Source organism: Trichosurus vulpecula, chromosome 5, assembly GCF_011100635.1.
Source record: "Trichosurus vulpecula isolate mTriVul1 chromosome 5, mTriVul1.pri, whole genome shotgun sequence".
Taxonomy (NCBI): Eukaryota; Metazoa; Chordata; class Mammalia; order Diprotodontia; family Phalangeridae; genus Trichosurus; species Trichosurus vulpecula.
The window spans coordinates 258,283,862-258,311,470 of NC_050577.1; the positions used below are offsets into that span (position 1 = coordinate 258,283,862).

General features: G+C 33.7%; 1 protein-coding gene across 6 annotated transcripts in view; it reads right to left on the bottom strand.

Annotated features, from left to right (window-relative positions):
- USP15 (ubiquitin specific peptidase 15) overlaps nt 1–27,609 on the bottom strand; it is a 165,940-nt gene that overhangs the window by 54,478 nt on the left and 83,853 nt on the right. For 3 of the 6 annotated variants that reach the window (XM_036759129.1, XM_036759130.1, XM_036759135.1), the window contains 2 exons: nt 18,018–18,104; nt 12,591–12,735 (listed from right to left, as the gene is read on the bottom strand). In XM_036759129.1, coding sequence (XP_036615024.1) covers nt 12,591–12,735; nt 18,018–18,104 — 232 coding nt within the window. Of the gene's footprint in view, nt 1–5,571; nt 5,753–7,581; nt 7,620–10,037; nt 10,178–12,590; nt 12,736–18,017; nt 18,105–27,609 lie in introns of those variants that run through there. The other 3 variants (XM_036759131.1, XM_036759134.1, XM_036759133.1) reach the window with 3 other exon arrangements.

The window sequence follows — 27,609 nt, forward strand, 5'->3', positions numbered from 1 at the left end:
AAAGAGCAAACAAAAATACAACTTTTTGCAGAGGACATAGTTTACTTAAAGAACCAGAGGAACTTAGTAAAAAAAAACCTAACTAACTGGAACAATTAACAATTTCAGAGAAATTGGATATAAAATAAATCCACAAAAATCATCAGCTTTATTACATATTACAGTGAAATCCAGAAGGAAGAACTATAGAAAGAAATGCCATTAAAAATAACTATAGCATGAATAAATTATGTATAAATTATTTATGAATCTATCTACAACTATGTGAACAAAACTACAAAATATTATTTAAAGAAATAAAGATAAACAAATAAATGAAGAAAGATTAATTTGCTCATGGCTGGGGCATGCCAAAATAATAAAAATGGCAACGTTACTTAAAATCATTTACATAGATAATGCATACTTATCAAAGGGTTACTTTAAAAAGCTAGAAAAAAATTCATTTGGACAAGCAAAAGGTTAAGAATCTCAAGAAGAATGGGAAGTAAAAGGGTCCTAGTAGTACAAAAAGACCTCAAATTATAGCAAAAAGTAATCATCAAAACTACTTGGTGGTAGTTAAAATTATTAAAGTTGTCTAGTTAGATTAGGAATATAAGATCCAGAAGGAAAAGAACATAGTAACATAAAGCTTGACAAAACCTAAGAAACCAATTAGGGAAAACTATAAAATATTCTGGAAGAAATTAAGTTTAGATATTTCATGCCATATGTCGAAATAATCTCCAGATACATAACCTACATATAATAGTTCATGTCATAAATAAATTGGGAACAGGAGAAGAGTTGTTGACTAAACAAGAGATAGAGAAGATGATAATACAGCAATTGATTGCATAAGGTTGAAAAGCTTTTGCATACACAAAATCAATGTTGTTAGAATTAGAAGTGAAACAATTACCTGGGGGGGAAAATCAGTAGAAAACTTTGTTGAAAAGGGCTGATAATCAAAGAATATAGAGAAACATAGAAATATAGAGAAACAAAGAAGTATAGAGAAACAAAGAAATATAGAGGAACAAGTGCCATTTCCCAAAAGAAAAATGGCCAAATGATATGAAAAGGCAGTTCTCAAAAGATGAAAGGTAATGCTGAGAATTACATTAAAAAAAACACAACAAATCACTAATAATAGGAAAAATACAAATTACAGCAACTCTGAGGTTCTATCCCATACCCATACAATTAATAAAAATGACCGAAAAAAGAAAATGGTGATTGTTAGAGAGGATGTGGGGAGAACAGGCACTTTAATGTACTATGGAACTAATGTACTGTGGAACTATGGATTGGTCTAGCCATTCATTTAAGTAATTTGGAAGTATACTCCCAAAGTGACTAAACGGTGCATAATCCCTTGACATAGTAATACTACCACTAGCTATGTACCTCAAAGAGATTTGAAAAAGACAAAGGACTCATATGCATAAACATATATACAATGTCATTTCTTGTAGCAAAGAGCTGGAAACTAAGAGGAGTATAGCACATCAAGAAGGGAATGGCTGAACAAATTATGGCATATGAATGCAATGGACTATTACTACCCCATACGAAAGGATAAAAGGGACAGATTCATAGAGATCTAGAAAGACTTGCATGAAGTGTTGCAGAGAAAAATGAGCAAATCTAAACACATTATATGACTATAACACTGTAAAGGAAAACAACTGTGAAGGACCTAAGAACTCTGGTCAGTGCAGTGGTGACCCACATCTATAGAAGACCAATAAATAGAAGACCAACAATGAAGTAAGCTTTCCTCTTTGACATCAGTGATGGATTATACATGCAAAATGAGATACATATTTCCCAGACATGGCCAACATGTAGATTCTTTTGCCTGGCTTTACTATTTCCTCTAGGGGGTGGAGAGAAGAATTTTGGAGAAAGATAGAGTGTTGAGAGGTATTAGTCATAGTGATTCCAAAAAGAGAAAAGCAAAGAACGTCAACGAGGACAACCTGAAACTGTGTTGGTTTGTTATAGACTTAACGCTCCCCCCCTCTCCCACAACCAAGCTGCACGTAAGAGAGATGTAGAATTTCGTGTACAATTATCTTTGGATATTTGTTTTGCACAAGGAAATGTTTACATTGATATTTGTTAAATTCACAATTTAAAAAAAAGAAATTGTGAATAAAATCTTATTTCATATTTATTTGTTGTCCTCTTCCCACTTTTGTTAATTAAATATTCTTAGAATGATTTGGCTCAATTGATTCTCATATTAAGCTGTACCTAGGTCCAATTTCTCCTCCACTCTTGTTTTATTAGGTGATAACTGTCTTTAATTGTCTCTTCTTTTATGCTATGTTTTTGAAAGTGAGCTGGTAGCTTGAGCCTCTATTACCCTTGGTTACTATGTATTTCTGCTTGGCAAGGAGATTAAGGGTTTTTTTGCTGGCTGAGGTAATTTTCAGGCTCTTTGTTCGATGAACATTTTATATCAGTTAAATTTCTCTAAGATATGGTGATGAGAGCCAACATCTTTATTTTTATACAGTTCTCATTTGTTCAGAGACAAAACCTTGTTTAAATAGGTTGGGTAGGAGGTGTATAAGTGTACAGAGTGTCTTCTTTTTGTGTTCATTCTTTCTTTCAATTTGCATAGATTTTGACTTGTACACTATAGTCTATGATGATGCTTATTCTAAATGACTTCCACATCAAGACCCAAAGATTTCTTGTATATTTAGGAAATAGTGAGGCACAGAGGTATAGATGCTAACAGGACAGCAATGGTGTCAGGGAGACCTGGGACTTCAAGTCTTGCCTCTAATAAAAGACTAGCTAGGAGACCATGGCGAAGTCACCTAATTTCTCCATGTCCTAGGGCTTAGGCAACTAGGAGTACAGACTACAGAATAGTTACCAGTCTGTACTGACTGACAGGTAATTCTATTTTTTGGTGATATTTTGGATAATACAATATCCAGTGCTTTCCATCTCCAAAAGAAAATATCAATGACTGAAAGGTAAGAGGTTTACATAGTCTTTAATTTCTTGATTCTGTGCATATTTTCCAATACATTGTTTTTGCCAGCATCTCCTGAATCCATGTTGAAGTCACTGAGCATGAAGTTGTACGTCTGCTTGTTTTTCATAGTAGTTTTCTACTTCCTTATTCTCTGTAGTAAATGCTGGCGCGGAGTATGCAATTATTATTTTTGTGTTTTTGGCTTATATGCCTTATGAGAAAAATTGATTCAATATCCTGTAAAATTATACTTCTCACTGCCTTTTGGTGAACAATGAAATGAATTCTACTACCTTCCTTATGACTCCGAGACTAATCAATCCATGGACTATCCTTCCATTTTCTTGCTCTTTCTTTATGTGTTCTAGTTTCATTTACTGAGCAAATACCAATATTAACATAGTTCTATTCTTCTAGAGGTATGCCAACTTTCTAGTTATTCGATAGTCTTATACAGAATACCAACAGTTAAATTAATGTCTGTGGGTGACTTAAAAATTGATATGAAATCCCTTGTATCTAATTTTCTGTCATTTTGCCATTGTCATACCAAAGATGACTCTCCCCTTCCCAATAGTGGTAGATTACTCTCCACCTTGAGGGACACTGCAGTGCATGTTAAGGATAATTGAGGAATTCCGCACACTCTATCCACTATACGTGGAGTATAAGCTCCTTAAGAGCAGGGACTTTCATCTTTTCCAATTTGTATCATCAGGGTTTAGTCAATTCTTGGCACAGAATAAGTACTTAATACATACACAAAGACTATATTTAGCTTTATCATGCATCATCATAGCCAAAAAACACAACACCTACTACATGTGCTTTTCTGTACTCAGCTATGCAGTTCTCACTCAGGAGACACAATCTAACACTGGGAATATACTCGTAGCTCTTCCTGCTTGTTAGAAATTGTATTCTATTGACAAAACCTTCAGGAACCCATGGTTACAGCAACACTATGAGGCATCAGGATAGTATGGTACCTATGAAAATACTTTAAGATAAAAAAAAATACTTAAAACTGTAGAAGGAAAGAATAATTTACTTATTGTGAAAGGGAGTATGAATTAGAAATGAAATTCCCACAAAGAACATTTAATGGCTTATCCTAACTCAATTCATTTATGTAATTTGAGCAATGTCATTTTTTTATTCCTACATCAAGGTAGAAGCAAGAAGCTTACTCAAAGACGTTCTACAAAATGGCCATATTCATTACACATCAAACATTACTAGGCTGGACATGTGAGAAGACTGTCTAGGGCATCAGATCAAATGGAGATGGTGTGTGTGTGTGTGTGTATGTGTGTGTGTGTGTGTGTGTGTGTGTGATGAAAGAACCAGGCATAAAAGAGTTAAATAAATGCTCCTTCCTTTCCTACAGCTTAGTAAAAACAACAAGGTTACAAAAGCATACACTGAAACAAAACTCTGAGAATGCATATATATAGAGGTCAGGAGTCTAAATAAATAATTTTGCCTTTATAAAAACAGACAAATAGTCTAGGCCCTAGAAACTTTAAATATAGCTAACCAAAGAATACATCTGACATTTATTCAAAGTGCCCAAGAGCGATGATAATCTTTTTAATCATACTGCAAAAGATCATTTTCAGAGATGATTCCAAATGGCAAATCGTGTTACTTCTGGGGACTTTGGTTTTCTCATTTTCATTTCCAGTGCTGAGTCAAATGATAAATGTGCTTCAAAGGCATATATGCCAAGCAAAATATGATTACTATTACTAGGCTATTTGAGACCATCCTATTCATTCTACGTGCTCTACAAATAAGGCTCATAATTATAAATCCTCCTTTTATTCCTTCGCTATGATGATGCACTTTTGAAGTTCGAAAAGATCTTGTTCTATTTAATTTGCTTTACAATATTTCTTTGCTGATATTTATGTTTTGCTGCCACTCACAGTAGAAGTTCCTTTGTCATTTAATTTCAACTATCACTAAATAGGAAAATCACCCATGCCTCCCTAAATGTTCCCAACAAGAAAATCTTAAAAATCTCTGCTGGTGGTAAAAAGGTCATCTAAATTTATTTTTTCTTATGAATCCATACTTGGGAGAGGTATAAAAATAGATAAGGACTTTCCTGAATTTGGTCAACATAGTTTAAGTCCCTATTTGAAGGAAAACATAGACACACCACTATTTTTTTTTGAGGGGAGAAGGGAAGGCAATTGGGGTTAAGTGACTTGCCCAAGGTCACACAGCTAGTCAGTGTGTCAAGTATCTGAGGCCGAATTTGAACTCAGGTCCTCCTGACTCCAGGGCCGGTGATCTACTCACTGCGCCACCTATTAAGCTATGTATGTTAATTTTTTAAAATACCCGCTGTTGTCTATATTAATATTTTTTATCATAATGGATTAAAGACTCTTTTGTAAAGATACTGAAAAAATCTAAAACCTCCAAAATGAAACAATAAAAAGAATAAAGAATAGCTGTTAAGACAAAAAAATTCTTTTAGTAGCTTGGGGAGAACAATATTAAGTAGATATACATTATGGAAAGATTTCCTTTCTTAATTAAAGGCAAAAAACAAGACTAGACTAAAAATATTTCTTCATGGGATTTATTTGTTATATCTTAAAACAGAGTCCTTTAGTAATAAAAGACACATCATTACTATTGAAGTTCAATCTCCCCCGCACTACAGTTAGTCCACTGCTTCCAAAAATATTCTTCTAAGAGTCATCTAGGAATAATGTTGTCTTACTGCCAGATCAAGTCATTCACTTTACACTTCTGTGAAACAGAAATACCCAGAAGTCCAGTTATTAACATGAATATTTTAAATCTATTTTATTCAGCATTAACCCTAACAAAATAATTTAATTGATGATAATTTCCCTCAAAATATACACCTAAAATAACAGTTGTTTTTAAATGTACCTCAGCACCCAGGAGTTCTGAGGAAGGACAATTTAACTATGCTCAGAACGGAAGGATTTGAGCTAAATTATTTATTAGAATAAATTTCTTCATAAAAGGCCAGTGATTTTAGGTTGTTGAAATTTGCATTTTAAAAAAACCAATGCTACAGAGGAAAGAATGGAATGCCTAATAAAGTTTACCACAAACATTTTGCTTTTAACCCACAGCTAAAAACATCTTAAAGAATTCTAAAGTTTTCAACAATTTGGTTTAAAAAAAAAAAACCAGACTGGAATGCGCTGTCTCTTCCCTTGGAAAAGGATCCATTGATATTTTAGCCTTCCATTGGGAAGCTTTCTTTCCTCCCATAGAGTAGTCACTGAGTGAGAGGAAGAGGGAAGTGATTTAATCTACCTAACTCAAACTAAAATCACCTTCCACACCTGAAAACCAGGTTTCTCATTTTCTGCAAACTAAATTCTTCAGTGTATCAAATTTTTTAAAAATTATTGGTAGCAGAATCTTAATACATAGCAAAAAAATTCAGCTATTTGTTCATTTCCCAGCACTGGCAGAACTGGAAAAGAAAATTGTAGGAACTATTCAATGATGGAAAATTTTTGCAATTGCTCTTACCATGAATTTGTCTACACACTGATTTAGATTATGATGTTCTAAACTGATTCTGATTGCTAACGGTACTTCTGATAATATATAATTTACTCTCAAAGAAAACCTAATTTACCAATATGATTAAAAACCAATAATAGCAATGCCACATCATACTAAGATTTCTAGAAGATCATAATTATTCCAAAGCCTCAATTGTGACACCTCAGTTGTTTTAAGGTAAAGGTGATATGCTAAGTTGACAAAGCTGGCAATGGGTATTCCCACCCAAAATACAGAAGGCAGCAATAAAAATATATTTTTCATGTGGATAACATACTGCTTGATTTAATTGTGTCCAGTTATACTTTTAGGCCCACTGCAGTAATGAAATAATTTTTTAAACATGAAAATATAAAACATAAAAAGCTCTATTATTATCTTCCATTATAGCTCCTGAGAAGTCATTTTCAATGAAATCATCATGTCTGAAAAAAATTCCCCCCCCAAAATACACAACACCAAATGTCTACTTACTTTCACTACATCTTGGGCCTGTGTAAGTGATGTACTGATATGAAGAGATGTGGAAATACTATTACTATTAATTAGAATATCATGCAAGAATCTGCAAATAATATCTGTTAATGCCTTTTAAGAGCAGAAGTCCAAAGCAATTTTAAACACAAATGTTTTAAAATCAAAACTAAAGTTTAAAAATATTTTATTCAGTCCTAACTTTGAAACTAAGAAAGTCTTTAAAATGCTGAAGCAGCAAAAAAGAAAAATAACTTCTTAAAAACAAAATATTTAAGAGGAAACATTTCTATTGAGTTTTAGAGAAACATACACATACAAAATACCAGGAAATTGTTTAAAATTCACATTTACTCAAAATACTATCACAAGCAGATTTTATCCTGTGAAAGGTAGAGTGAAATTTTATTTTGGACCTCATTCTTGTCAGTAAGAGTGGAATGCTGAGGGGCAGCTAGGTGGCACAGTGAGTAGAGCACCAGCCCTGAAGTCAGGAGGACCTGAGTTCAAATCAGGCCTCAGACACCTGACACACTTACCAGCTGTGTGACCTTGGGCAAGTCACTTAACCCCAATTGCCCTGTATTCCCCCCTGCAAAAAAAAAAAAAAGAATGGAATGCTGGGTTGGACATAATAAGTAAAAACTTTGGGGAAAGTGACAATTCCATGTTAGAATTTGTGACCAAGGAGGAGAAGAAATCTTGGAATAGTTTGACATATGCACCTTTAGTTTGGAAGAGCAAATTTCAAAGGGTTCAGAGAAAGGACAGGTAGGATTACTATGAAATAAAATTTTGCTGGGGAAGTCAGTTTGCAGTTTGTCCATGAAGGATGGGCAGCTTAAGAATAAAATAGTGAATACATGCAACTTCAAATAATGTGGATGTACAGAGAACTACTGTACTAAACATTTTAAAAATACTGAAGCAAGTGCTAGTAGTGGATATAAAAACAGACTTAAAGAGTGACATGGTCCTCTAAGTATAATGTCAAAAATGCAAAAACTCAGAATGAAGGGAGGCTGGTAAAGAAAACTAAAAATAGCCACCACCACCCCACCCCCCCGCCCCCAAAAAAAGAAAGGAAAAAAAGGAGCTTTATTGGAGAAAAGAAAACAGTCAGAATAGGACTACTGATTGGGGTAGATGAGATGATCCATGTAACAATGACAGAAAGAAAGCTGAGCCATTCAATTTTTATTTTGTTTCTGGTTTCTGTACCAAGTAGAATAATCTTTAAAATGGAAAGAACAGAACAAAGATAGCTAGTAGAATGATAATACTCAAGGAAAGTTGGTTATTATCTTTTGTTCCCAAAGAAAACCAAAAGGACATCTCTATGTTGGGGTCAAGGTACAGTGTGTCTGACAAAACCAATACAAGCTCGGAAGACTTTACCACAGGTCGGGCACAAATAGTCCATATGAACATTTAGAATGGAGATGTCTCTAAATTTGTATACCTCACGTTTCTTTTGAGCTACTGCAATTCTGCTTTGTTCACTAAGTACAGTGCCTTCTTTGATGTATGCATGCCATGCTGGGTAGTCCTGTGCCAGCGTCTCCCATGTCTCACAATCAATTCCAAAGTTCTTCAGAGACATGTTGAGAATGTCCTTGTACTGCTCCTTCTGACCTCCATATGAGTGCTTGCCTTGTGTGAATTCTCTGTAAAATAGTCTATGAGGCAAATGCACATTTGGAAAGTATGAGAAGTAAGGAGATAATGGGTGAGCACTTAAGATGCCATTGATGAATTCAAATCATCTGGCCCAGATAAACTACTTCCTAAAACACTGAAAGAACTGGCAGATGTGAGCCACTGTTAGAAGGGGACCAAAGGAGAGCAAATGTCCTAATTTACAAAAAATAAAGAGTAGTCCAGAGAGCCTGGCTTTGAGTCCTCCAAAATTCTAGACTCTATTAGTAAAGAGACAGTTAGTGAACATACAAAAAGGAAAGTAGTAATTTTAAAGAATCGCCATGCATGGCTTCATTAAGAACAGATAAACACTTCATTTTTTGACAGATAGAGTTACTGAACTGGTAGGTTAGGAGAATGATGTACATATAGTTTACCCAGATTTTAGCTGTTTTTTAAAGTCTGAAATGTTATTTTTGTGGAATTAGACAACTGTAAATACAAATTAGACTGGCAAGTGGTTAAATGGCCAGATTCAAAGAATAGTCCTTAATGATTTAATGTTAACTTGAAAAGAGGTTTTCAAAAGAATGTTCCTGGGATGTATGCTTGGTCCTTTGCTGTTGAACATTTTTCCAATGACTTGGATAAAAACACAAATGGCATATTTAACAAATTTCCAGATGACACAAAGCTGGGAAAAATAGTTAATATCCTAGATAGTCAGAATTTTAAACTGGGCTGAATAGAAAAAAAAAGAAATTTAAAAGATTATAAGCATAGAGACTCACATTTGGATTTGAAAAATCAACTTTACAGCCACAATGTGGGCAAATGGAGTTGGGTAGCAGTCTAAAAAAGAACTGGGTTTTTTTGTGGACTACAAACTCAATGAGTAAAGATTATGATATGGAAATCAAGAAAACTAATGGGATCATCAGTTGCATTAAGAAAGGCAGGAAAGGATATAGAATGTGTCCAGAATTAAGACGGTAGTGGTCCCACTGTACCCCATTGTCCTGGTTAGACCACCTTTGAAGTACTGTGTCCAGTTCTAGGTGCCATAGTTTAGGTGATAAGCTGGAGTATGCCCACCTGAAGGCAACCAGGATGGTGAAAGGGCCTGAAGTTCAGGCCATGTGAGGATCAGTTGAAGGAAACAGAGATGTTAAGTCTAATGAGCAGGAAACTTAAGAGAGGAACACCCTTGTCTTCAAGTATTTGAAGGTCTGTTGTGGAGAAGAGGGATGAATCTTTTCTGTTTGCTCCAGAAGATGCAAGAAGGAACAAGGGACAATGAACAAAGGGCTGAACCAGCGAAGAAGTCAACTGGCATTTGATGTAAAGAAGCTAATCCAAAGGGTGGATCAGGTTGCCTTGAGAGGGAGGATGTTTCCTCTAGCTGGAGGTCTCCAAGCAAAGGCTGAGTGACCATCTGTGCTGGAAGCTGGAGAGAGGGTGCTTTTTCAGGTACCAGCTGGATTAGTGGGTCAGGGTTCTTTTGCAATCCTGAAAATTCCACGTTTCTGTTTCAGAATTCTTAACATAAATAACAAGTACAATCTTCCTTCTAATAGTCATGTTTCATGTATAATGAAATGGGATGAATGGCAAATTACTAAAATACAAATTATGAAGAGATCTGGCTAGAATTGTATATCTTTCATGCCCTGGGAAAAAATGAACACCTTCATGATCCCTTTAACTAACAATAGAAAAGAAAGACTTCCATGTTAATATAAAGCTTCTCATCTTCTAAGTATACAATAAGGTTAAAAAAAACACTAAATCTACCTCTAGCCTTCTGACAAAAAGCTCATTGAGTTGGACCACTAAAATATAGACTGCTGCACAATGGAAAGTTAACAAGAATCTGGTCCCAGTGACTGACAACTCGACTTAAGTGTCAGAAAAACTGGGTTCTGGTCCCAGAGCTACACGTATTGCCGCGTGGCAAGCGTGGCCTTACTGAGACTCAAGTGCCTCATTTGTCAAATAGTAAAATACATGAAACCCTCACCCCTCAGTCTGCCATCAGTACCTCAGAGAGTTGTAGTAAGGATTCAATAAAATAGTATGTAAAATATGTAAACATTGTAAATATGTAAGTTATTACTATAAAAACTAAAATGAGCTTCATAATTTTACACAAAAATGCTTTTTATATTATTCTGATTTTCTATGAACATTTCAAGACCATGGATTAAAAAAAATTCATATTCCTAAACTGATTCATTAAGTGACAGAAAATACAATTTAAACATGAACAATAATCATAGTACTTTTCCAAACAGTTCAAATTTTAATGTCTATCTGAAATATGACAGACCATTTTCTAAAGTATTATGAAATAAATAACAATAATAAAAAGGAATTATATACTAATCAAAAGTTAAGTTTCTGGAAAATGAATTTACAATTTCTTCAATGGGTGGTGGTGGTGCCAAATAAAAATCACAGATTATTGGTGATTCCAGAATACTATGGTGCTAGAGAAGGTATTAGCAATTTACAACAAGTGTCATTAAGATCTTAGGTAAAATTCTATGAGTGTGCAATTTTTTTTTTTGCATATTCTCTTATTGTCCAGCACTTCCTTGACCTGACCTCTACCTGTGCAGTGTCCTTTAGCTATATACTATATAAAACCTGCTACTGTAGCACTCCTTAACCAAACCTACTATCCACTGAAAAGTCTTCTACCCCTATTCTAAACTCCTATTTTCTCAATACTAGTTTTCTCAGCTCATTTTTGAGGGAAGGTAATCTGAAGAAATTACATCAGAGTATCAGTGACAGATGCTTTAAAACTCCCAGAACTGAGTTGGAAGATGGGACTTCTTATGTCACCTAGGCAATTATTGGCTTATAAATGTCATAACTTACATTCAAATCTTTTGAGTCTCTTTCTTTTGGGGTTAGATTAACATTACAAATTAAAATTAATTAATAGCTCAAATAAAGAAACTTAAAATGTGGATTTAGAATTCAGAAAGTCTTAAGGAGAATACAATCCAAATCTCCAGAGAATAAAATAGTACTGTCAAAAGAAGAAAACTCTAAATCAGTAATCAGTTCTAAGTCTTTACAAGAATACTAAACTGTGAAACATAGCATGTAAGTAGTATCTTTTTTCTAAGATTTTGTGAATGGGGAAAAAAGAGATCTTAAAAAATTATATATATATGTAAAATTTTTTTTAATCACATAGAGTCTCTAAAGTTGGAAGAGACTTCAGAGGCCATCTAGTCCAACGGCTTCTTAAGGGTCAAGACCCAAGTTGCTCTTTATAAGTTTAGATTGACAAGTAGTACAGCCCATAGCAGGTGAGAAAGAAATAAAGCATCACCAAGGGAATAAGAAAAAACGAGTTTTCTCTTATAACACAAAATGCTTGAAATTTTAGCTTAAACTTTTCAAGCACAGTGATTTTAACATGGTAGTCAGGAAACTACTCTATTTAAAAAATAGTTGTTAGTTAATATTATTTTAGTTCCACTGGCTTTGGTATCTGAAACAACATACTAGATTCTTCTCCTCTGACAATCTCTTCCTGTGAACATCTTTTTCATATAATTTAATGTTTTTTATTTAGAGTTAGTAGAAAAGTCTTTAAGATTTCCAAATATGTCTTAAAAAAACAAGTCAACAAAAACCCAAACCTGTATTTCATATAAAGACATGAACAAACCTATTCTTGAGGTTTTGTTTTCAGAAACCTAAATATTTTCTCCTTTTAAGTGAATATTTGAGTGAAACATTCTTTAAGCTACTATTTGACAACCAATCACTTACTTGCTTAAACCAGAGGTGTGGCAATGATGTTATGATATACTGAATGTAAATTTGAAAATTATTCCACTATTCAAAACTAGTGATTTCCAAGAAATACACTGATTTCATTTTATTTGGAAACACCTACCTGAATAGCTGAATTCATGAAACACGTATTTCCCAAGTTACTTAGGCCACACAGGCCAGGCTGTTCATTGTTTCTTCCTGGCTCTGAATAATCATAGTTCTTATAAGCAGTGTATGATGGGAGACAATAGTTTGAATTTTTCACACTGGAAGAAAACAAAACACCTTTCATAATGCAGCCACAAAAGAACCCATGGATCATATTGCTGTAATACACATATAGCACTTTATATTGCTTATGACAAAAATGGTGCAGTTAAGATTTTTTTTTTAAAAGCACTTAACTTAGATATTTCTAAGTTCTGAACCCCAGCCAAAACAAACCCACCACACATCCCTCGATCAGTCATCAAAAACACTGCATCATGTACCACACCAACCAATATAGACTACTACCGTATTTTTCTACCCTTGATTAACTGGAGCAGCTTCACAGCAAACTCCATTCTTCATTGCTCCATCAAATTTAAAACACTCAGATTTTAAACAACACCAGCAGCAATAGATCATCTCATTTACGTCTCTTTTGCATCCTTATACTGTAAGAGTGAGAACAGTAGAAATGGGAAGGAAGAGTTGTGCTTCAGTTACAGGTGAGAGCTGAGATTTCCAAGGCCACTGTGACATCACTGGCCTGATGCACTGAAAATTCTATTTATAGTTTCTCTGCTAGGACAGCATAATTCAACACTGAAATACAGAAAAAGCCTGGGGTGATCAGGAATGCCCAAAATGCTTCTAAGTAGGTATACCCCTACTAGTAATATATAGCCTTCCTTTTCTTCAAGCTTGTTAGATTTAAGGAGGTTATATGTCACTGGATGACTGATTTTAGGCTAATCTACTTAAAGGTATCCTTTTATTTTCAAACCTATCAATGTTTTCGAAAAATATCCAACTAATTAAAACTTAAGTATATAAAGGGGAATTTTAAAAAAGGCAAGTAATTCAATAAGAAAATATTCCTATTTTTAACAAGTAAAATATTTTATGGAAAGAGTAAATTTGACCCTGAACTCTTTCTTTTAGTAATCATAAAATGTTCTCAGCAGTAGCTTTGGATACTATTCAAGGCATTCCTGCAACTGCTCAATCCTTTTTTCCACCTCAGAACAAACCTGAATAAGATTCACAAGGTCATTTGATAAAAGCCAAGCATGGCAAGAAAAAAATGCAATGTTATGAGTAAATAACGATGAATGTAAAAATCTTTATCATATTTTTAAAAATTTAGTTACAGTGGTCTACAATCTATGGTGCTCTAGTTTTAAAAAATGTCTGCAATTGATAACTAAGATATAAAAATTATTTCATATTTTCCCATATTTATTATTAGCAGTTTTAAGAACTGAACTTTATTATACTATTTTAAGTCTTAATTACTTATTGCTTGAACCTTCCTCTGCCCTCCCAAGCAAGTTAACACTAAAAAGAAAAGAATACTAAATCAATCTAAGATAATACACATAGTGCAAACTAATCAAAATCTTGAAATAATTGGTGGAAAAAACCGACTTTAGATGAAAGAGAAATGAAGAGCAGACTACAAAGAAACTAAGTGATGCTAGAGTTATACCAATTTACCTCTTTAAAAGTATCACAAAAATAAAATTCAAGTGTACTATTTTCTGCAAATTATTAGACTCATTATAGGTTCTCAAAACTAGAAGCAAACTATTATAACATCTATTAAAAGAACTGAATTATCCCAATGTTCAATGGTTTAAATTATGTTAAATCATGTTATATTCTTATTGCTAAAAATTAAAATGCAGGGTTCTAAGCATGGCATAAAAAATACAGTATCTGCATTTTACATGTTAATACAAACTGAAATTAGATCCTTGCTATAAGCAACATAATGAAATTTCAGTAGTCACAAGTCACATATTTATGGAAAAATATGCACAATTGTATGTCCATATTCTTGGTCTCATGCTCTGTCACACACACACACACACGAAAAACTGAAACCATATATAGTCTCAATACACAAGGATATATTCATATGTATCCTTCTCTATACATAACATTAATAGTGTATGAGAAGTTTTTGGTGGATCATGTTTCTGGTCTATTAGGAAATAAACAAGATAAATTTCCTAAGAGCTTAAGCAACAGCTAAATTTTAGGCTGTTCTGGTGAAAAATTAAGAATTGCTTCCCCACATTGACAATAAAACTTTTGACAGCCCCAAACGCTGTTATACTCCCTAAAGCAAATTACACTAAATAATTTGCAAAACATTCTATGACCAAGTTTTAAAAAATTAATCTTTACTATTTTATACAACTGGAATTAATATTTTCCTATTACAACACTCTAAGCCAGTCTCCTTCATAAAAGGTAATTTTATTTTGCACAATGCCAACAAATTCAATAGTAAATTGAATGAATTACATTAAAAAAAGACTGCTTTAGGATATTGCTAGCTTTACACAATAATAACAGAATGAAATTAATTCTTGTAAAGTTGATCCCTAGTTTCCCAGAGGTGCCTGAAATAATTTCAGGCATTTTACCTTTATTTCCAATGGTTTTCAACTGGCAGAAACTCTACAGCTTTATTTTTTTTTCTGTCATATAAATATGTGTTCTTTTAATAAAAAAAAAAACTCACAAGACTTATCTGCATCAGGTTTTCTTACTTAAAAGAACTTATAATGAAAAATTTTGCAAAAACTAAAACTGTTCATAATTTATATCATTTGAAATCATTAAAAGTATTGATTCTAAAATTTAAATACTTTTTGTAATATTCAAGATGTCACAATTATGAGTTCTTTCCCAAATGGATAAAGAGGACCCTTACAGAACAAGGTGTTACCTTGGAAAAACTTTTAATTTTTACTTTTGATGGGCAATTTCCTTGAGTGGGAGAGATGCAGCACATAGGCCATTTATAGAATCAATGAAAGTTTGGGTTGAAGAGAACTTATAGATAATGCAATCATTTATTTTTAGTTATCTATCAGTCTGCCCAACTATTTAGTTATTTTTATAGATAAAAACAAAATGAAACAAAAAAACAACAAACCGTGACACAAGGCATTTAAGTGACTTGTGAGGATTACCTTGCACATTAATCACAAAGCCAGGACTAAGGCAAGTTTCCTAAATCCTAGGAGCTGGGCTCTTTCTAATTATACCACATTGTCTTATACAGAGTGATCTAAGAGTCTTAGTGCAGTTTTAATCTAAAAATGTTAGCAGCAAACTAACTGATTTAAACTTAAGATTGCACTAAGATTTTTGGAACCTTCTATATTTCAAATTACTGTATATTCACTGGAAAAGTTGCATGTGGTAGGCAAAAGGCTTTCTTTGTTTATTAAGAGTACAGCAACAGGTAGCAGACACTCATTTTCTTTAGCATGATACCATTCTTTTTAAGGAACTAGGAGTCCAGAGATAACTACAGAGTAGAGGAAAAGGGAGGATGGAAGAGGAAATTAGTTTTAAATGAAGACACTGATTGATATTGTCTTAAAAAATAATGGAATATTCCTCCAACAATTTGCAGAAATTTAATTTCTAAATAAAGAGAGTAATTAATGGATTACCTAAAAAATACAAAGTACACTGAAGGTGGAGGAATAAATTTTGGAGAAGGTGGAATTCAATCAATGCAATATCAAAATGAGAGTTGGGCTGACAAATCACAAGGTTGGAAACTTGGATATGATTTGTTTTAGAGAAATAATAAAGTGTACAGCTCATATACATATACTTCATCATCTTTTGAGATACTAAATATAAACTAGACATAGAATAGGTAGCTACTATATAAAAAAACAAATTGCATGGCTACATAGTCGCCATGCTTTTTTGCTGTATCAGGAAATTTTGCTAAAATAGTCAAATGTTTTACATTACATGTATCACTTGGTATATTAAGTCACTTATAACTGAATTTTCATAATTTAAGATGACAAATTTTTAAATCACAATACTGAATTACTGTAGAATTTTGCAAGACTGTGATCACATACATATAAAATCATCATATACATTTACTTTAGAGCACAATCTAAATGTGTTAACATTGGGTGACAATAACTGGCTACTGAATTACTATACGGAATTTCATTTAGGCACTTAGTGTAAAAGGGTGACCCTCATATATTTTAATACTGAACAAGTTATATTTACATCAACCTGAAGTTCCACCCTACACTACACTGCTATATGCTTTCAAAAATTGAAGAGTGAGTCAAGAAAATACTATAGAAAACAATTTTAAATATTTATAATGCAGTCTCTAATTAACATAAAGAAATTCTGATTTAGCACTGCTTAAATTATCACATAATAGTAAGTCTTACAAATATGGAAATATGCTTTTATGCATGAAAATTATATATTAATATTTAAACAGTGGTAGTTGTGAGAATTTTAATAAAATTCTCTTATAACAGAAGTACCTGTGATGATAAATCAGTCAGAAACCAGTTCACCATAGTATTTCACTATGTAAACTTAACACATATTTACAATATACAGTTAAATAGCATGTATTTTAATTGCTTAATAACAAGAAGTATGGTCCATGGGGAATGTTTCTGATAAAAGCAGTATTTACTAGAAGCTACGGTACAAAATATTTGTGTTTTATCATTTGCCTAAATTTTGTTCTGATGGACACCAATCTAGCAAAACAAATTGAATAATATTTTAATGGAAAGAAACAGGTTGAGTGTTTTTGAATTTGCCCTATACCAGGTGCTTGGCATTACCTGACATGTAAAGTATATAGTATATACGTGTAGTATAGTGTAACTACAGTTAACTTAGTACATATACAATACTATACTCAGATGAGAGACTTTAAAAAGGATAAAAATCCTTAAAGCTTTTTCCATAATTGAACTACTCTAGTCTCAAATAATACAACTTCAAGTTACAGCCTATATCATTATAACATGTATATGTTAATCCAAATGTCAAGAAAATATGCATTATTGCCAGTCACAGATAACAGTAAAATAAATATAAGACGATTCATGTAAAGGTATTCTAATATTATGGATGATTATAAAGATACAAATATAGTTATAAAAGGCCAGTTAATACTTGTTCACATCAAAAATATATTTCTTTTTAACAATTTTATTTATAAACTTTAATAACTGATTGTGATCACTGGTGTTAGAAACATCGAATTCTAAAGGAACTTTATTATACTAGACAGATACCCCCTTTTAGGTCATGATTCAAATTATTTCTTATAACATAAATGCCATATCAAGAGCAAAATTATAAGCGAGCAAGCTTGGTCATTTTACTTTGTGGAGAGCTAACCAGCAGTTTAGAGAAACTCAGTTTTAATGCAAAAAAAAATTATCTTCAATTCTAGATAGGAATTATTTTCTGCAATCACAAGGGAGTGATTCAATTAAACAAACAGTTCTTAAGATACATTGCTTACTTTCTGTTGTTGATGTTGTTATAATTATTTGATAGAGATGAAGGAGAGATCTTTGGTAAAGTTGAAAAATTGGATGCACCTGGGGACCTTTAAAAATATGAAAATGTTAAATTAGATAAAGATGCTGAATTCTGAAATTAATCATGAAATAAAGAAAAGAACAGATGCCAATGTATGTAGTAAATGAACGCTGAAAAACAGTTATGAGCAAAAAACACTACTATCAATTGGTTTCCAAATTCAAAATGCATTCTTCACATAAAAATTAACTAATAGCAAAAAAAGCGACCATCTTTGTTTCATTAGCCAAATTAAACAAGCAACATCACTTTTGATTATTTTATTAAATAAAATGTATCCCTTTTCTAAAAACTAAACATTTACTGTGAAACATTTTGTTGCCAATGTTTCATTAATTAAAATATTTAGCAATGGTACTCTCACTACTTAATCTAGAATAGCATTAGGCATTAAGAAGTCAGAAGCCAATTATTCACGAAACCAATTTATAACTGAGTTAAACAACCAACTCTTCATTATCCCCAGGACACAGAAAAAGCATGAGTAAATCACAAAGATAATCCACAAAAAAAAAAAATTCTTTTTTGGCCAACAGGTTCAAAACTGATTAATATTAAATTGTCATATAATAAAAGCTTATCAGTTCAGATCATCCAGACTCACCTAGAATTTTAAATATTTCTTTTTGTATCATGGATCTCATTGGTAGTCTGGTGAAGTCTAAACATGGACCCTAAACATGGAATGATGCTTTAAAATGCATTTTAAAAATTCATAGGATTACAAAGGAAACTAATTATAATTGAAATTATCTGTTTTAGAGAACAAGTTCACTGATCCCAGGTAAAGAAGCCTTGGTTTAATCCAACATTATTTTACAAAGGAAGAAAGAGGCCTACAGGGATGGTAACTTGCCCAAAGGTCACCCAACTATTAAGTAGCTGAGGCAGGATTCAAATTTGATGTTCAGTCCAGGGCTCATTCTACTGTACTGTACACTGTTTTACTGGTCATTCTTAAGTTTGTTAGCTACAGCAATTTAATTACAGTTAATCTCTCCTATAATCTGGTTTACACTATTAATTTACTTGGCAAGCTGCTTTTCCACTGACAGTATAAAAATAAACTTCAGCATAATACCAACATCACCACAAATTCCAAATTTGGGAGGATCAAATGGAAATGGGACAGGATCAATTTTATTTTTATAATATTTTTATTTTGAATTTAGATCTACTCACAACTTTTCCAGAAGATAAATATGAACTAAGGTATACCCTTAGTCCTACAGAGAATTTTAGCAGCAAACCCACTGATTCAAACTTCTGAAGTGCAGAAGTATCCTAGATGTTTTATTTTGTGGCTAAATACATATAAATTGTCTTTTGCCGACCACTCATTAACCATATTCATTAACATCTCTAGTAAGAATGGAGTTTAAAAGGAAAAGGTAAAACTAGTATCAGTTCTTTTTATAGGTTTTGTAAAGATTAAATATCAATTGCCACTATTTTCTAAAATCCCTTTTCGTGCTGTTATTCAGACATTTCTAACAAAGAGGTTACCTGGATGGGATAGATGGTTTAACACACTAACCTGAGCCTAATAACAGTTTGCTGAATTGAATTTGAAATTAAATGCTTTCCTTCAGTAACCCCAAAGTGAGCTACTGACCTAGAATACATATGTTACAAAGTATGGGGTGAATACATCCAACTGTGATTCCAGCTTCAACAATTTTAGATTATTTAAAGGGGGTGGTGATTTGATAAATCTGTTTGTAGATTATGCAGTTATCTTTTCCTTTTATGGCTCATGCCTACATTCTGCATATTACCTGTTCATTAATAACTTCTTATGAAGAGTGATGAAATGTCAATGTAGGTGTGGGAAAATGGCAGGGAGATGAAATATATTGTCATATTGCACTAATGAAATGGAGTGGTTTGTCTATATGGATTTTAATAGCTACTATTGTTCCAAACTTCCTTTTCCACTTTTACCAGTTAGAGATTTTACCATGTCCAAAACTTTCATTTATCCATGACTAGACATACCATGGTCATTATTCAAGAATCAGTCTATGAAATTCTTTAATTATGATAAAAAACAGCGCTGTGTACATAATAGATGATAGGGATTTGTTGCAATTTGAACCCTATTATAAAAAAAATCTTTTTAGTACTAAAAAAGTAGCAAGAATTATTCTAAATTTAGAATACTATTTATACTATAATACTATATAATACTATTTATCTAAGTTATGGTGAAAATGTCATAAGTGTCATCAAAAAACCAAAATTTACCATCAATAAATAAAATATCACGTTCTCTTATGGAGAACAATGACCAGCCAAACTTTACCTCCTCAAGAGAAGTTAGCTTAAAAATAACTGAAATTTTAGTTACCATTCTGAATACCTGCTTCTGTGCTCTACTTTTTTTGGAGGGGGGGAAGGGAAGGGAATTTAGACATGTAATTACATCGGTGTGGGGAATTCCAGATGTTGATATTCCTTTTACCAAAACATGGACACCTTATGTGACACTCACAGTCTAGAGAGTTGCTGACTTGTTACACATCTATAGTACATGTCAGAAGTAGGACTTTAAAATTCTGGTCTGCCTGACTCTAAGGACTGCCTTTATGCACATTACTACTCTTTCAGCACAAAAATATTTTGTCTCTTGAACATGGAATTGCATAATAAATGATATATACACAGTACATACAATACACTCTATATACTGCACATATTATATTTATATTAAATATATGACCATAAATGGGCCACTGGACATTTTTTTACTTCATTAAACTACAACACACACCAAGTCTTCCATTTTCCATACCAAGAACCTGGTTTGTAAAAGTGATCCTAAAATGTCCTCCTGGTTGTAAATAACTTTTTCCTCTTCATTTGAGAGAACCTTGAAAAGTATTGCTGAGGAAAATTAAGGAAGTTTCAGATACCAAAGATAATTTATCTATCTATAATTTAAAATTTTCAAAGAAAATTATATATAGCTAAAGCTTTCTGTGTGTGTGTGTGTGTGTGTGTGTATGCTAATGTATATATGCTTATATATCTAGTATTCCCCTCCCAACTATGCTTCTGACTTTCTGGATTTTGTCACCATTCCTCAGCTGCTGTCTCACCCTGGAGCTTACCTCAGCATCTGGGGCCTCCTCACCCTGGAACAGCCCTTTGTCATGCTGGTCCCTCTTCTCCCACTGCTGAACCCCTTCCAGAGTCTCTACTGGGGGAGAAGGGGGGGAGAGCACCAAGCTGGCCAACTTTCATTGCCCTCCTGACTCAGTTTCTTAATTTTTGGACAGTGACATCATGCCCCTAGGAGAGGGTAACTACCCCCACCCTATCCCACTCCTCTAGTTCCCCCCTTTTATGCATTGTCTCCCCCATTAGATTGTAAGCTCCTTGAGGGAAGGGGCTGTCTTTTGCTTTTTTTGGTATCTCCAGCACTTATGTGCCTGGCACATAGTAGGCACTTAATAAATGTTTACTGAGTTGAATTCAATTGTTGCTTGTATTTGTATCCTTCCTAACATCTGGGACATATTAAGCATTTAATAAATGCTTGGTGCCTTGCCATCCAAGCTGAGGCTTTTCCTAAAATACAAAGGCTCCTAAAGAAGCAAACAATACTCTTTTCCTTATACGTTAATATTCTATTTTCATTTTTTAGAAAGGTTAGATTACTCAAGTACAAAGAAATAAGTTAACAGTGAGTAATAAGCAGATGATATAAAGAAGTCTCATGAATAAAGCCAAGTATACTGAAACTTCACTATAATGTTATTTGCTATAAAATGGATTTAGGCATCAAAAGGGTGTACAATACCAAAGTAACAAAAAAAACCCCCTTATTTATAATGGGCTTTCACCTCATGGTATGGTAATCCTTGTTGCTCTCTCAGTATCATCCTATTTCTTTACTTTCACTGTAAAATTTCTTGAGGGATTTATACCTGTTTTATTAGATATTCCTCCTTAAACAGTGACAATCTAGCATTCGCATTAACCTTTTTACTTAAACTTGAACAGCTGCAATACAGCAATGATCTCTGAATGACCAATGCTACAGGCTTCTTTCATTCTTTATTTTCTTTAATCGTTCTGCCACTGTAGTGCTGTAGTGCAAAAGTAGTGCGGACTACTTTTCAATAATTCTGTATTTCCTACAAAATTGAAACTGCTTTGCCTGTTAGTTTCATGGCTTATCACTATCTGATACCCCCTTCTCTCTCCACCCCTAATTCATGCAATTTCTCTCCATTTACAATATGACTGAGGCAAAGTGACCTACCTGCCATCCCCTACATAGGCCTTTCACTGTCCTGCCTAAATAGATGCTGTTATACACATTATTACACAGGCCTGGCATGTCAGTTCCCTTAAACTGATGACTCTTCAGTAACTCAAATGCACCTCCTCCAAGAACCATTTTTTTAAAACCTTCTGATACAATGAACTTAGATTTCAAATGTAATTTATATCAGTAGGGTGATGAACAAAGTGTTACATGAGAACTAAGTTTATTTATTAGGTCCTGGAAAGATGAGGGCAGGTTTTCTACAGGACTGGCATGGGGGTTAAGGAGAAGCTGGGGAAGCACTAACAACTAAGGAAATCAGGAAAGGCCTTTTGTACAAAGTGGCACTTGAGGCAGGGAGGGATTCCCAGGAGGCTGAAGCGAGGAGGAAAAGCATTTCAGACAAGGCTAACAGCTTATGAAAAGGGATGTAGACAGTAAGAAGGCTAGTGTGACTGGAATGTAGGGGAGCAAAGTGTAAAAAAGATGTTGGAAGTCTGTATTTTATTCTGGAAGCAAGTTTCTTGAGCAGGTGAGTGAAATGCTCAGGCACATAGTAGAGGCCTAAAAAAAACCTAGGTTAACTGAAAGTCTCTGATTATAGCAGCCCTGAGAAACGTTTTTGTGATGTCTTTACCACAGACAAATGCTTATCTGGCATTTACTCATATACAGACTTGTATGGTTTATATTCTCATGTGTTTTGTCTCTTCAATCAAACTGTAAGATCCACGTATCTTCAAGAACAATAAGGCTGCACATATAAGCAAAAAAATAAATATGCTGAGTGATCTTAGCCCCAGCATGGATAGCACTACAGTAAAGTTCTAATGTGTAAGCTCAATGAGAAAATTCCACTTTATAGAAAGAATGATGAAAGCATATTTTTTAAAATCTATGAAAATATCCATTTTAACAATTATGTTAACAATTTAGAAAGGTATATCCATGCATTAATGTATTCCAATAGATAATATTTACTTGATCAAAGCTAGGAATCTATTCTTAGATGTTAGTAAAGAACATTTTATATTAACTATTTATGAATAGTTGCTCAGAAAACCCCAAATGGGGTCATGCAGAGTCAGACTGAAAAATTACTGAACAACTTCATCTATGAATAGTAATAACAGTTATAGTTTTCTCAAATACCATAAAAGTGATATGTGATTTAAAAATCACAGGTATGTTGAAATATGTATTGAGTTTGCAAATTTATATATGTGTATACGTACACACACATACACACACACACGCACATATATATATATATAGATAGATATTTACCCTCACATATATGAAAAAATAATAGAAAAGGCATTTTAGAGACTCTCCTTAATTTATTATTTCTATTCTTTAATGTTGTATTCCTTGATTCTCCCTCTCTTTTCATTCATGAAGGAAAAACAAAGACCACCAGACATCTCTGGTGGGATGTAATCTGTCTAGCTAATAAAGGGAAGCTCTTAAGTGTTAATCTGGCATTTAATAACATACTGTCATATATCTTTTTGAGTGTTAATGTACTTCATGATTACGGCTTCTTTTTAAAAAGGGACAATTCTGAATTTAGCAGCTTAAGTGACATAATGTACAGATTTCTTGAACCAACAAAGCAAAGCCTAAAATAAATGATATTTGTTCCTATCCTCACTATCTTATGATCTACCTTAGGGAAGGCAATACTAGTATTTATTTCAGCCGTGCAGAAGTGAGTTTACGCTCTTCTTTCTAGTCTGTGAGTTTTGCTGAAATCTATGTAAATTACAGCTATAGCTGGGGTTCTGAAAATAGAATTTTGGCACACTATACAACACTCTGGGAGAATGAAGAGACTTCCATATGCACAGAATCTCTTCCATGAGAGTAGTCATTTTTGTTGAGTTCTTTGTAAGTTCAAGGTTTGATGGGTTTTAATGTTACTGGGCTTGTGAATTTTTTAAAGGAATACTATACTTACAATATTACAAATACTAAGTCAGGAAAATGTATATTAAGCAAAATTATTTATGAATTTTCTTAGAACTGAAATAATATAATGTAATATCTAAAACTCTATAGCACACCTAGAGAAAGCTGTAGTACATTTAGCATTTGTGGCACACCTTTTGAGAACTGCTGCTCAACAATATTCTCATCTACCCCTGTCAAAAAAGGAAATGAGGTTATTCTGCCATGACCCATTCTTGATGAAGTTCTTGAAGTTTTTGACCACTGCTTGCTTTACTAGATTTTAATTCCCTCTTTGATCACACTCTAGAATTTTGCCAGGTATCAAGTTACGGTTTGCAGATTTTATTCCTTTTCCTTATTTGAAAGTGTGACAAGACTTTGTCCCTATCCAGTTCCACTTCACTCCACTTACAGAGAGGTCAGATTTCTGGCAAACTTAACCATCTAGAAGAGAAACTGTTAACTCTAAGGTATGAAAAAGACTTTTAAGAAGATTCTTTCTGAAGCACTTCACTCAGACTAGAATCAAATCAGTAAGAATTTATTAAATATCTGCTATATATATGGTACTATGTCAGGGACTGGGGACATAAAAATAAAAATGAAACAGTCTTTAGCCTCATGGAGTTTATAATCTATCTAGGGACACTAGATATATACAATGTAAATGCATGTTAATTTCATGGTAGATGTCACACAATGTGGAAAGGCTTTATGTACGAGCTGAATTCTGAAGAACACTATGGATTACAAAAGGTAGAACCAAGGAGGTAGTGAATTCTAGGCACAGAAAGGCACACTGCCAAGACTCTGAGAGGACAGAGGGAATATCATGAGTGAAATACAGCAAAAATGTCAATCTGACTAGACTTAAGACTACACGAAAGGGAGTGAGACATATACAGTGAGGCTGGAGCCTGGTTGTCAGGGGCTTAAAATGTCAAACAGAGGAATTTATATTTGATCCTATAAGCAATAAGGCGCTAATGGAGTTAACTGAGTATGAAGTGACATGGTCTGACATGTGCTTTAGGAAACTTGCTTTGGATGGATGGGAGAGGAGAGAGTCTTGAGAAGGGGAGATTAATTAGGAGGCTAATGTAATAGTCCAGGTGAGAGGTGATAAGGGCCTATACCAGGGTGAGATAGGTGGTTATGTGTGTGCAGAGAAGAGGAGAAAGGCAAGAGATAGAGGTTGAATTGATAACACTTGAATTTGCTAGTTTAGTGCCAAAGCTGCTGATTTAATATAGTTTGTTAGCTTTATTCCCTTTACAATGTCCTGTTCTTCAGAGACCACAGGATCCAGAGATAACTAGGACAAATCTTACTTCATCAAGAATCTCTTTTGCAGCTCCCCTACTTATCTCCCCCCACCCCAAGCAACTGAGAAAATGCTTAAAAGAACTCTATTGGGGCAAATAAACTATCTTAAAAAAAACCAACATATTTAACTAATGAGTATCTCTAACTGTTAGAAAGTTAGTCCTCATATTAAACCTAAATAGTCACCTCTACAACTTCTAACAACAGTTGCTAGTTCTGCCTTTTGGGCCAAGCAGAACAATTGCTCCTTTAAATGACAGCCATTCGGTTACTTAAAAATAGCTATCATGTCCCCTGTATTCTTTGCTCCATTCTAAAAATCTCTAGCTCCTTTAACTAATTCTAAAAAGGCATATTCCCCAGTTCCACAAACCATTTTAATTTCTCTCTTTTGACAGGACTAAGTATAATATTATAGATGTAGTCTGATGAGGACTGAGCAAAAAACATTTGCTTCCCACGTTATGGACACTATATCTCTCTTATTGAAGCCTAAGAAAGCACCAGCATTTTTGACTGCCTTATTGGACTCAGGGTGCACCAAACACCTGAGGTCTTTTTTCACAGAATTGCGGTCTAGATATATCTCCCCTATATGGTATTGGATTTTTGGAATCAAGTATAAAACATTCCATTTAACACCGCTAAATTTTATTTAATTCACATCAACCCAGTGTTTGAGCCTATCAAGTGCTTTCTGGATCCAGGCACTGTAATTCAAAGTATTAACTATCTTTCTAAGTAACATGCCATCTTCAAAGTTGACAAGTAGTACATACAGACACACACACTTTTATCTAAGTTACTGATTAAAATGTGGAACAACATAGGGTCAAGGAAAGATCCATGGGGCATTCTACCAGAGCCCTCCCTCCACGCTGATATCAATGCATACTCTTTTCACAATCTACCAGTCTAGTTACCCTGTCAAAAAAGAGCTATTATTAGGTTAGTCTCACATGACCTGTTCTTAAGTCATTCAAGAAGATAAATGGCTTTTAGCAATCAGAAGTTTCCTAAATCAACCTCTTATTAGTATTTCCTAAAAAATTTTAAAAATAAGTCATGCTCTCTGGTATGCAGTTGTCTAAATCTTACCCTAATCCTCCAGTCACTTTGTAAAAAACAATTAAAAATAAATCAAAAAATTTAGATATTTGCTCTTTTCTAGTTGTGCCCCCTTTCATCCTCTATAATCTTTCTAAAATTATCAACAATGGATCAACAATCATATCTGCCAATTTTTAAAGAATTCAAGGATATCTGGGTCCTGGTGACTTGAACTTGATGATGGACAGCATGATGCTGACCATCTCATCACTTAATCTTAGTGTTCCACAACCTTCTATTTTCATTCTGTTGCTCCTAGTCCAAAGTGGTTCTTCCTTGGAAAACAAGTAAAGTGAAAGTTGTTTTAGCCTTTTCATCATGGTCCATTATCATCATCCCAATCTCCCTGAGGATCAATTCTAGCCAAGAGAAGGCTTTTTGCCTGTAGTAAAGTTAATATCCCTTTTGTTGTTGTTGTTATCTTTACCATACATCACAAGCATTATCTGATTCTGAGCTTTAACATCCCTGAAATAGTTATGACAAATAGAGACTTGATGCAAGATAAATATGACAGAGCCCTGGCTGTTCTTTAAAAGCCAAGTTTGATTCTTCTCCAATATTGCTAAATTTTATGCAAATAAAATATAGGTACAGGACAATTTTGCTTTCACTTGTTGACAAAAACACTTTTCATGCTGAAATTCTTATTGGATAACAAGGTGAACAGGCTACAAAATGCACACATCACAAGGGCAGGGAACTTCCTTTCCTTCAGTATGACCTATGAGGTCATGGATCTATGACCTTAGAAGAGGTCCAACCTCCTCATTTTACAGAGGAGAAATTATGCCCAGAGAGCTCAAGCAACTTGCCCAAGTGCACAGAGGCAGTAAGCGGCCAAGTT